At 36.4% G+C, this 12,553-nt stretch overlaps 1 protein-coding gene across 1 annotated transcript in view; it reads right to left on the reverse strand.

Annotated features, from left to right (window-relative positions):
* Window positions 1-2,551: 2,551 nt before the first annotated feature.
* Window positions 2,552-12,553, reverse strand: part of LOC138680976 (serotriflin-like) — a 37,594-nt gene continuing 27,592 nt past the window's right edge. Inside the window, exons 7-8 of the mRNA XM_069768161.1 lie at window positions 11,132-11,220; window positions 2,552-2,803 (exon numbers count right to left, since the gene is read on the reverse strand). Coding sequence (XP_069624262.1) covers window positions 2,658-2,803; window positions 11,132-11,220 — 235 coding nt within the window. The 3' untranslated portion in view covers window positions 2,552-2,657. The remainder of the gene's footprint in view (window positions 2,804-11,131; window positions 11,221-12,553) is intronic.

Consider the following 12,553-nt stretch of genomic DNA (forward strand, 5'->3'; position numbering starts at 1 on the left):
GCCAATTGTCGAGATATTTCATCCACATAGTCAAATCGGTCTTGAACCACCAAGGCTCTACCTTTATCGGCTGGTTTATAAATAATGGACATCTTATTTTGCAAAATTTGAAGTGGAACAATTTGTCTCTTATCTAGATTTGGTCTTACCCTGGGAGATTCCTTGAAAATTATGGCCATCACCACCCTAGAGACCAAATCAATGTAGGTTTCAATACGGTGATCAGCTGGTTGTCTACTTGGGGCCCAATACCTTAAAAAAAAACACAACTATCCTACCAATAATTTGAAAGGGGAGTAAATGACTAGACCAACCAAAACAGAAAAAACTCTACCCCTAAAAGCATCAATCTTTATTATAAATTACGTACAATGCCACAATATATTAAAAATAAAAAATCAAAACACATCCCTATAGGGACCCTCCAGGGAATAGAGGTACAGTTAAATGTTGAACGTACCCTCTATATCAATAAATAGTAGTGCCCAAAAAAACACAATTAGAAAAAATGAAAAAAATGTGAAAAAGCAAAAATAAAAATAAAAAATCACCAAATGAAACAATCAAAAAAATTTTTTGGGATACAATATGCCTATATTAGCCCTAATAGGCCCTGGAATCTGTTATCCTTCCTAACAGCGGAGGTTGGCACCCTATAAAGCGATGTGGCGCCCCCGCTCCACGGCGGCTCTCCCTTCTATCCCTGGGTAGTCCCTAGAAAACTAGTGAACACAGACAAAAAACAAACAAAAATATGGATCACATTAGATCCATAATAATAAACCCAATAGATGCACCTCGAAATGTTCCTCAGACTAGACTACTGTATTTTGTCCAGAAATGCTTTTGTAGTTATACCGTGGAGTCCTGGCTAAAAATAACCATCTAAACCAGCGCGACAGCCTATAAGTCTCCAATAAAATTATGAACGACCAGTACTGACTATAGTAGATTGTACTGACTCTATGCTGTCCTACTAATAGTACAGTTAAATATATAGGTAAATATGCACAAAACTGTACTTATGTCAGGATAGCTGGCTGTACACTATAGATATGTAGGCATATGCTCATGAAAAAGATATATGCAGCACATAAAGCACTTTATTTAAATATGTTCTCAGTATCCGTGTAGTCAAGTGAATGAAAACAGGGTGACTACTAAGGTCATTTGGATTTACTGCGGCTACATGTATTTTTTCTCGCATATATCTTTTGCCACGCCGTTCAGGCATTAAAAGCCCATTTTTTCTATTATTTTTTGGTGTGCTGTTTTCCTTTTTTTCTCATATTATTGGAATCATTGGAATATTGGTTTGGAGAGCTTTGCACTATAAGTTTGGTAATATGATGCTGTTCTAATTTTTTTCGATAGATAGATAGATAGATAGATAGATAGATAGATAGATAGATAGATAGATAGATAGATAGATAATAGATAGTTATAATAGATAGATAGATAGATAGATAGATAGATAGATAGATAGATAGATAGATAGATAGATAGATAGATGATAGATAGTTATAATAGATAGATACAGTAGATAGATACAGTAGATAGATAGATAGATAGATAGATAGATAGATAGATAGATAGATAGATAGATAGATAGATAGATAGATAGATATGATAGATAGATAGATAGATAGATAGATAGATAGATAGATAGATAGATGATAGATAGATAGATAATAGATAGTTATCATAGATAGATAGATAGATAGATAGATAGATGATAGATAGATGATAGATAGATAGATAGATAGATAGATAGATAGATAGATAGATAGATAGATAGATAGATAGTTATAATAGATAGATAGTTATGATAGATAGATAGATAATAGATAGATAGATAGATAGATAGATAGATAGATAGATAGATAGATAGATAGATAGATAGATAGATAATAGATAGTTATGATAGATAGATAGATAGATAGATAGATAGATAGATAGATAGATAGATAGATAGATAGATAATAGATAGTTATGATAGATAGATGATAGATAGATAGATAGATAGATAGATAGATAATAGATAGATAGATAGATAGATAGATAGATAGATAATAGATAGTTATGATAGATAGATAGATAGATAGATAGATAGATAGATAGATAGATAGATAGATAGATAGATAGATAGATAGATAGATAATAGATAGTTATGATAGATAGATAGATAGATAGATAGATAGTTATGATAGATAGATAGATAGATAGATAGATAGATAGATAATAGATAGATAGATAATAGATAGTTATGATAGATAGATAGATAGATAATAGATAGATAGATAATAGATAGATAGATAGATAGATAGATAGATAGATAATAGATAGATAGATAATAGATAGTTATGATAGATAGATAGATAATAGATAGTTATGATAGATAGATAGATAGATAGATAGATAGATAGATAGATAGATAGATAGATAGATAATAGATAGATAGATGACGGTCTCACTAAATGTCAGTGGAAAGGTTGCTCTTTAGAACAAAAAAAAAAAGAATAAAAAAATCAATGGCACGCAGTTTTATTTTCTCCTTAAATTTTAATGTGTCACATAAGAAATACAAGAAATATGGTCTGCAAACTATCATTGATTGGTACATGATGCATTAGCTGATCTGCCGGATATTAGAAGGATTAACGAATCTCTTCGTCGCAGTAACAAGTCTCTTTACAAATGTTCCTAATCTGATACTCCTCATCTATTCCTTCCTCGTCTGAGTCACATAATTCCTTGTACGTTGGACATTCGTCATAGTCGTCATCGTGTGGACAGGCATTCGCTGAAATAAATGAGAGCAACCATTACTGCAATGTATTAAAAATGATTTTTTTTCCCAGTAATAAAGATTTACACTGAAACCAACAGTGACAAACTAAAGACTTCCCACTGAACGCTCAGTCATTGTGCTGTAAACAGCTCTTAATTCACTGATAGAACACTGAAAAGTTATAACTTGGTCCCAGCATGGTGTATACAGGTATATACAGGATGAGAGAACACTGGCATCGCCTCTTCGCTGTCCCTTACATTGCCGCAGAAGAGAGGGATTGCCTACAAGAATCCATGTTGATGCTGCTGTGATCACAGGACTTTACCTAGAAGATCTAAACAAGCACCAAAAGTTTAGAATTGATCTATCTATCTATTATGTATCTATCTATCTATTACCTATCTATCTATTATCTATCTATCTATCTATCTATCTATCTATCTATCTATCTATCTATCTATTATGTATCTATCGATCTATCTATTATGTATCTATCTATCTATCTATCTATCTATTATGTATCTATCTATCTATTATCTATCTATTATCTATCTATCTATCTACAGTTAGGTCCATATATATTTGGACAGAGACAACATTTTTCTAATTTTGGTTATAGACATTACCACAATGAATTTAAAACCAAAACAATTCAGATGCAGTTGAAGTTCAGACTTTCAGCTTTCATTTGAGGGTATCCACATTAAAATTGGTTGAAGGGTTTAGGAGTTTCAGCTCCTTAACATGTGCCACCCTGTTTTTAAAGGGATCAAAAGTAATTGGACAATTGACTCCAAGGCTATTTCATAGACAGGTGTGGACAATCCCTTCGTTATGTCATTCTCAATTAAGCAGATAAAAGGCCTGGAGTTGATTTGAGGTGCGGTGCTGCATTTGGAAGGTTTTGCTGTGAAGTAAACATGTGGTCAAAGGAGCTCTCCATGCAGGTGAAACAAGCCATCCTTAAGCTGCGAAAACAGAAAAACCCATCCGAGAAATTGCTACAATATTAGGAGTGGCAAAATCTACAGTTTGGTACATCCCGAGAAAGAAAGAAAGCACTGGTGAACTCATCTATGCAAAAAGACCTGGGCGCCCACGGAAGACAACAGTGGTGGATGATCGCAGAATAATCTCCATGGTGAAGAGAAACCCCTTCACAACAGCCAACCAAGTGACAACACTCTCCAGGAGGTCGGCGTATCAATATCCAAATCTACCATAAAGAGAAGACTGCAGAAAAGTAAATACAGAGGGTTCACTGCACGGTGCAGCCACTCATAAGCATCAAGAATAAGAAGGCTAGACTGGACTTTGCTAAAAACATCTAAAAAAGCCAGCACAGTTCTGGAAGAACATTCTTTGGACAGATGAAACCAAGATCAACCTCTACCAGAATGATGGAAAGAGAAAAGTATGGCGAAGGCGTGATACAGCTCATGATCCAAAGCATACCACATCATCTGTAAAACACGGCGGAGGCAGTGTGATGGCTTGGGCATGCATGGCTGCCAGTGGCACTGGGTCACTAGTGTTTATTAATGATGTGACATAGGACAGAAGCAGCCGAATGACTTCTGAGGTATTCAGAGCCGCCATACTGTGTGCTCAGATCCAGCCAAATGCAGCCAAACTGATTGGTCGTCGTTTCATACTACAGATGGACAATGACCCAAAACATAAAGCCAAAGCAACCCAGGAGTTTATTAAAGCAAAGAAGTGGAATATTCTTGAATGGCCAAGTCAGTCACCTGATCTCAACCCAATTGAGCAGCATTTCACTTGTTAAAGACTAAACTTCAGACAGAAAGGCCAACAAACAAACAGCAACTGAAAACCACCGCAGTGAAGGCCTGGCCGAGCATCAAAAAGGAGGAAACACAGCGTCTGGTGATGTCCAGGAGTTCAAGACTTCAGGCAGTCATTGCCAACAAAGGGTTTTCAACCAAGTACTAAAAATGAACATTTCATTTAAAATTATTGAATCTGTCCAAATACTTTTGTTCCCTATAAAAACAGGGTGGCACATGTTAAGGAGCTGAAACTCCTAAACCCTTCATTCAATTTTAATGTGGATACCCTCAAATGAAAGCTGAAAGTCTGAACTTCGACTGCATCTGAAGTTTAGAATTGATCTATCTATCTATTATGTATCTATCTATCTATTACCTATCTATCTATTATCTATCTATCTATCTATCTATCTATCTATTATGTATCTATCGATCTATCTATTATGTATCTATCTATCTATCTATTATCTATTTATCTATCTATCTATTATCTATCTATCTATCTATCTATCTATCTATCTATTATATATCTATCTATCTATTATCTATCTATCTATCTATTATCTATCTATCTATTATCTATATCTATCTATCTATTATCTATCTATCTATCTATCTATTATCTATCTATCTATTATAACTATCTATCTATCTATCTATCTATCTATTATCTCTCTATCTATCTATCTATCTATCTATCTATCTATCTATCTATCTATCTATCTATTATCTATCTATCTATCTATCTATCTATTATCTATCTATCTATTATCTATCTATCTATCTATCTATCTATCTATCTATCTATTATCTATCTATTATTTATCTATCTATCTATCTATTATCTATCTATCTATTATCTATATCTATATATCTATCTATCTATCTATTATCTATCTATTATCTATCTATCTATTATCTATCTATCTATCTATCTATCTATTATCTATATATCTATCTATCTATCATCTATCTATCTATCTATCTATCTATCTATCTATCTATTATCTATCTATTATCTATCTATCTATTATCTATCTATCTATCTATTATCTATCTATCTATCTATTATCTATCTATCTATCTATCTATTATCTATCTATCTATTATGTATCTATCTATCTATTATCTGTCTATCTATCTATCTATCTATCTATCTATCTATTATCTATCTATCTATTATCTATATCTATCTATTATCTATCTATCTATTATCTATCTATCTATCTATCTATCTATCTATTATCTATCTATCTATCTATCTATTATCTATCTATCTATCATCTATCTATCTATCTATCTATTATCTATCTATTATTTATCTATCTATCTATCTATTATCTATCTATCTATTATCTATATCTATATATCTATCTATCTATCTATCTATTATATATCTATTATCTATCTATCTATTATCTATCTATCTATCTATCTATCTATTATCTATATATCTATCTATCTATCATCTATCTATCTATCTATCTATCTATTATCTATCTATCTATCTATTATCTATCTATCTATTATCTATCTATCTATCTATCTATCTATCTATCTATCTATCTATTATCTATCTATCTATTATCTATCTATCTATCTATCTATCTATCTATTATCTGTCTATCTATTATCTATCTATCTATCTATTATCTATCTATCTATTATCTATATCTATCTATCTATTATCTATTTATCTATTATCTATCTATCTATCTATCTATCTATCTATCTATCTATCTATTATCTATCTATTATTTATCTATCTATCTATCTATCTATCTATCTATCTATCTATCTATCTATCTATATCTATCTATCTATCTATTATCTATCAATCTATCTATCTATCATCTATCTATCTATCTATTATGTATCTATTATCTATCTATCTATTATCTATCTATCTATCTATCTATCTATCTATCTATCTATCTATCTATTATCTATCTATCTATTATCTATCTATCTATCTATTATCTGTCTATCTATTATCTATCTATCTATCTATCTATTATCTATCTATCTATTATCTATATCTATCTATCTATTATCTATCTATCTATCTATCTATCTATCTATCTATCTATCTATTATCTATCTATTATTTATCTATCTATCTATCTATCTATTATCTATCTATATCTATCTATCTATCTATTATCTATCTATCTATCTATCTATCTATCTATCTATCTATCATCTATCTATCTATCTATTATGTATCTTTCTATCTATCTATCATCTATCTATCTATCTATTATGTATCTATCTATCTATCTATCATCTATCATCTATCTATCTTCTATCTATCTATTATCTATCTATCAAATTCAAATTCAAATGAGCTTTATTGGCAGAACTAAGTACATGTTAGCATTGCCGAAGCATATGGTAAAAATACGGGGGTGGGGGAGGGGGGGGGGCATATAGAGGTCCAGGGAATATCAAATTCCTTTTAGTGGATAGGGGATGTTTCCAGGGTGGGGTATAGGAGTCCATGACATATCAAGCTCTTTAGTTGGGGGATAGGGATATGTCCAGTGTTGGGGTACGGGAGTCCATGACATATCAGGCTCCTCTTAGCCTGTGGCAGGCACTGACATATTCCGCTGCTACGGCCACTGCACTTTCCTCTTCCCCCAGTATTATCGACAGTTTCTCTTCCTCCTCCTTGGAGGTGAAGTCTGGGAGGAGATCAGACAGTCTCTTGAAGTGAGTGTCCCTCACTGCGGAGTATTTGAGGCACCTCAGCAGGAAGTGGGCCCCATCCTCCACGGCCTCCTGGGGGCACTGCTGGCAGAGTCTGCTCTCTCGAGGCTTGTAGTTCTGTCGGTGCCGCCCGGATTCGATGAGTAGGCTGTGGGCGCTCAGTCTGTACCGCCTCAGGATCTGTCGATCTTTGGGGTTTTCTAGTTTCTCTAGATATGGGGCCAGTTTGTACTCCCTCTGTAGATTCCGGTATATTGTCAGTTTCTTGGATTTGTTTATGTCGTTCCTCCAGATGCTGAGATATTCCGCTTTGACTTTGTATACCATTTTCTGGATTTCACCTTTTGTCAGGCCATGGAGGTTGATGGCTTGGTCAGACTGGCTTTGGGTACTTTTTCTTGGGAGGCTTCTTGAGGCTTCCTGGTGTTGGAAGGCTTTGTGATGGTAGGAGCTGGGACTGCTACTTTGTAGATGAGCCTTGAATGACAGTGCCTTCTTCTTTATTGCGATGTGTAGTGGGAATCTGCCCAGCTCTGCTCAGCAAGCGCTATTTGATGTGCTTCGATGGACTTGGAGAAGATGCTTGCAGAACTCTAGGTGGAATATTTCTGTCGGCCCAGCGTCCCACTTTGACCAGTTTGGGTATGAGACTGGGCCCCAGACCTCACTACCGTATAGAAGAATTGGGGCAATGATGGAGTCAAAAATTTTTAGCCATACGGTTACTGGTGCCTTGAGGTGGTACAGATGCCTTCTGATGGCATAGAAGGCTTTGGATGCCTTGTCTTTTAGTGACTCTATGGCTTGCTTGAAGCTCCCTGACTGGCTGAGTTCTAGGCCCAGGTAGGTGTACCTGTTGGTTTCAGTAAGTGGACGGTTTCTGCTTTCTTTTCTGGAACACCATGATATTAGTTTTTTTCTCGTTGATTGGCAGTGCCCATGTGCTGCTGAAGGTCTCTAGGATTTTCAGGTGATCTTGGAGGCCTTTCTCAGTTGGTGATAACAGCACAAGGTCATATGCATACAGCAGAAATTTCACCTGGGTGTCAAGGAGGGTGAGTCCTGGTGCTGAGGAGGACTCTAGGGCCACTGCCAGCTCATTGATGTAGATGTTCAAGCGCATTGGACTGAGGCTGCAGCCCTGTCTCACTCCTCGACTCTGTTGGAAATAGACCGTCCTCCTTCCGTTGACCTTCACACTGCAACTCTTCTCAGTGTAGGAGCTTCGGATGACATCATATGTTTTGCCTCCTATTCCGCTTCCCAGCAATTTTAGGAATAGTCCTGGGTGCCACACTGAGTCGAAGGCCTTCTTGAAGTCCACAAAACAAGCATATATCTTCCCGTTCTTTGTATTGTGGACGTGGCTCTTGATGAGGCTGTGCAGAGTGTAGATGTGGTCAGTGGTGCGGTGGTTTGGCATGAACCCTGCTTGGCTCTTGCTGATGACGTTGTGCTCGGTGAGGAAGGTGAGGATCCTCTTGTTCAGGATGCAGTTGAAGAGTTTACCCAGGTTGCTGCTGACACATATCCCTCGGTAGTTTGATGGGTCGTACTTGTCCCCATTTTTGTGTATAGGGGTTATGAGGCCTTGGTTCCAGTTTTTGGGGAAGCAGCCGGCCTGCAGTACAATATTAAATAGTTTTGTTATCGCAGCCTGGATGTCTGGAGGGCTGTATTTCAGCATTTCTGGGAGGATCCCATCTGGACCACTGGCTTTTTTACCTTCATCTGTGTGATCCTTTCTGTTATTTCTGTCAGTGTGATTGGTGTATCCAGAGGATTTTGGAAATATTTGAACTTTTCCTCCATATCTTTCAGTTTTTTCACAAGCTCTTTTTGTGCCAGGTTCAGGTCTTTACTTGGGATGTCATTGTAGAGGTCCTTGAAGTACTGGAGCCAGATGTTGCCGCTCTGGATGTGGAGGCTGTTGCTTTTCTGGTTGGATCCAAGGTGATTCCACAGTTCCCAAAATTTGTTGTCTTCAAGGGCATCTTGGAGTTGGAGGAGTTTGGTAGAGACGTCGTTTTGCTTTTTCTTTCTGAGGATGGCTTTGTAATTTCGTTGTACGGTGTGGTAGGCTTCTCTCAGAGTGGGGTTATTGGGGTCTCTGTGTTTTTTATTTGAGGCCATTCTTAGGGCCTTCCATATGGTCTTGCATTCTTTGTCAAACCAGTTGTTGGGATTTTGTTTACTCGGTCACTTGTTGATGCTTCTTTTCAGGTCAGACATTTCTGCCATGGCATATAGAATGTCGTCAAGGTCTCTTACCGCTAGGTGTACTCCTTCTGGGTTGAGTTCATACACGTTATTATGGAAACATTGGAGCTTCTCCTTGATCTCTGGTCTGTTGATGGCATCTTTGTATTTTGGGGCCGACATCTTGGACCATTCTATCTATCATCTATCTATTATCTATCTATCTATCTATCTATCTATCTATCTATCTATCTATCTATCTATCTATCTATCTATCTATCTATCTATCTATCTATCTATCTATCATCTATATATTATCTATCTATCTATCTATTATCTATCTATCTATCTATCTATCTATCTATCTATCTATCTATCGATCTATCTATCTATTATCTCTTTATCTATCTATTTGTCTTATATCTATGTAGAAGTAAAGGACTACACTAATCCAATTATTCTCTCACTCTCGGCCATACTAAAATGAATGGAGTCTGCTGTATGCAAATGAGTGACGCAAATTAGCAAAGAAAAGTTGAAATACAAAAAAAAAAGACTTTTAGAAATGATTGTGGTTACTTTTAGTTGAAAATGTTACACTACTTTTAAGATCGCAAACTTAATTCCTGGCAGATCCTCGTTTCAGACTTGTGGGAGTGTCTCTCCCAGCAATACGTGCTGGATCTGCCCAGTACGTCCTCTCCCATTCTGTGCTGCAAACTCTAATACTAAGATCAGGACAGTGGAGAGTAGCGAGCCTATACAAAACCAAAAACACCAAGCTGCGGAAAGTATCTAAGAAGGAACGACGCAGCCAGCTATGTGAAGAAACTCCACAGGCTGTACAACAACAAAAACGTAGTCAATTTATAATTTAGGCTATTTAGACCATTGCCTAATTTTTCATTTGGGAATCAAATGAACATTTAAAAGAAAAAAAAATCAGTGAAAAGATGTTTATATCTTTCATGTCTGTTCCTAGTGGTTGCTGCAATGGGATTATATTTTAATATAGCCCCAGTTTACGTAATTAATCATACCATGCCGACCAGTCTGAAAGCTACTCTTCGTATTATCTGCACAGGGAGCTCTGTCTTTTAAAGTCTTTTTAATTCAATTTCAATAAATCCTGGTCGTTCATAGATGTGCTCTGCTAGTTAGAAAGAGTATTTATGGCTAATAGAAAAGTTGAAAGGGGCTACAATTGGTGACTCTTTTAATGAGTTTTATATATTCTGATCCAAATTCTTTTAAACCCTGCTGTTGTCTTCGGTCTGGGGAGACCGATTTTGAACTTTGGTATTTTTTGGGGTGTTCAAGATGCGGTTCTGAAACTTGTGGTTGATTGACTTAAATGAGGATGGGTCGGTCGGCCACGGGTTTCAGAGCCGCATCTTGAAAATGTTAAAGAATATTGAAGTTCAAGGTCGGTCGTTTTTGACCGAAGACAACAGCAGGGTTAAAGGGTGTTTCTGCTTTTGAAGTATTTCCCAGTTTTAGTTATTCTCATTATTCTCTTTATGAAAAGTTCATCTAAGTCCATGGAACACCTGCTTTCACATTATTTGCGGGCCCCAAAGTTGGGAACATAATAACTTCATATTTATTTAAGCTAAAAGGAACAAAATCTTACCACACAGGCCATTCACACAATCATTTTCACATTGGGCACATGCTTTTCCGGCTTCATACGGGGTATTCATGTTCTTTTTTACGTTTCCTCTGTCATAAAATGGGAAATAGTTAGAATCTTATTTTACTTATTCTTTATACTCCACATTCAACATTTGGCCTTTTTTAAAAGGTTATCACATAAATATCACATTTCCACGGGATAATTAAATAAATGTACAATCTTTGGAATTCAAACTGCTGGAACCCCAAACAGTTAAGAAAACAGGGTTCCAAAGTTTTGAAAGTCTCTAGTGTGAGTAAAATTGTAGTGAGCATGTGCAATCATTGCTCCGTGATAGAAGTTTTTAGGGGTGTGGTTGCACATGCTTACATCTGCTCCATTCACACAGAGGACTTTAGGTTCCCCAGCTCTTATGGTTGGTGGATTCCCCAGAGGATAGATGTCCAGTAATGATGCTGTTAACTAGTGTGTGTATGATATACAGTGCCTTGTGAAAGTATTCGGCCCCCTTGAACTTTTCAACCTTTTCCCACATATCATGCTTCAAACATAAAGATATCAAATGTATATTTTTGGTGAAGAATCAACAACAAGTTGAACGAAATTTATTGGTTATTTTACATTTTTGTGGAAAATCAAAAACTGAAAAGTGGGGCGTGCAATATTATTCGGCCCCTTTAACTTAATACTTTGTTGCTCCACCTTTTCCTGTGATTACAGCTGCAAGACGCTTGGGGTATGTCTCTATCAGTTTTGTACATCGAGAGACTGAAATTCTTGCCCATTCTTCCTTGGCCAACAGCTCGAGCTCAGTGAGGTTTGATGGAGATCATTTGTGAACAGCAGTTTTCAGCTCTTTCCACCCACAGATTCTCGATTGGATTGAGGTCTGGACTTTGACTTGGCCATTCTAACACCTGGATACGTTTATTTGTGAACCATTCCATTGTAGATTTTGCTTTATGTTTGGGATCATTGTCTTGTTGGAAGACAAATCTCCGTCCCAGTCTCAGGTCTTTTGCAGACTCCAACAGGTTTTCTTCAAGAATGGTCCTGTATTTGGCTCCATCCATCTTCTCATCAATTTTAATCATCTTCCCTGTCCCTGCTGAAGAACTGCCCAAACTATGATGCTGCCACCACCATGTTTGACAGTGGGGATGGCGTCTTCACGGTGATGACTTGTGTTGCCTTTATGCCAAACATATCGTTTGGCATTGTTGCCAAAAACTTCGATTTTGTTTTCATCTGACCAGAGCACCTTCTTCCACATGTTTGGTGTGTCTCCCAGGTGGCTTGTTGCAAACTTTAAATGACACTTTTTATGGATATCTTTGAGAAATGGCTTTTTTTCTTGCCACTCTTCCATAAAGGCCAGATTTGTGCAGTGTACGACTGATTGTTGTCCTATGGACAGAC

This window comes from Ranitomeya imitator, chromosome 5 (assembly GCF_032444005.1).
Source record: "Ranitomeya imitator isolate aRanImi1 chromosome 5, aRanImi1.pri, whole genome shotgun sequence".
Classification (NCBI taxonomy): Eukaryota; Metazoa; Chordata; class Amphibia; order Anura; family Dendrobatidae; genus Ranitomeya; species Ranitomeya imitator.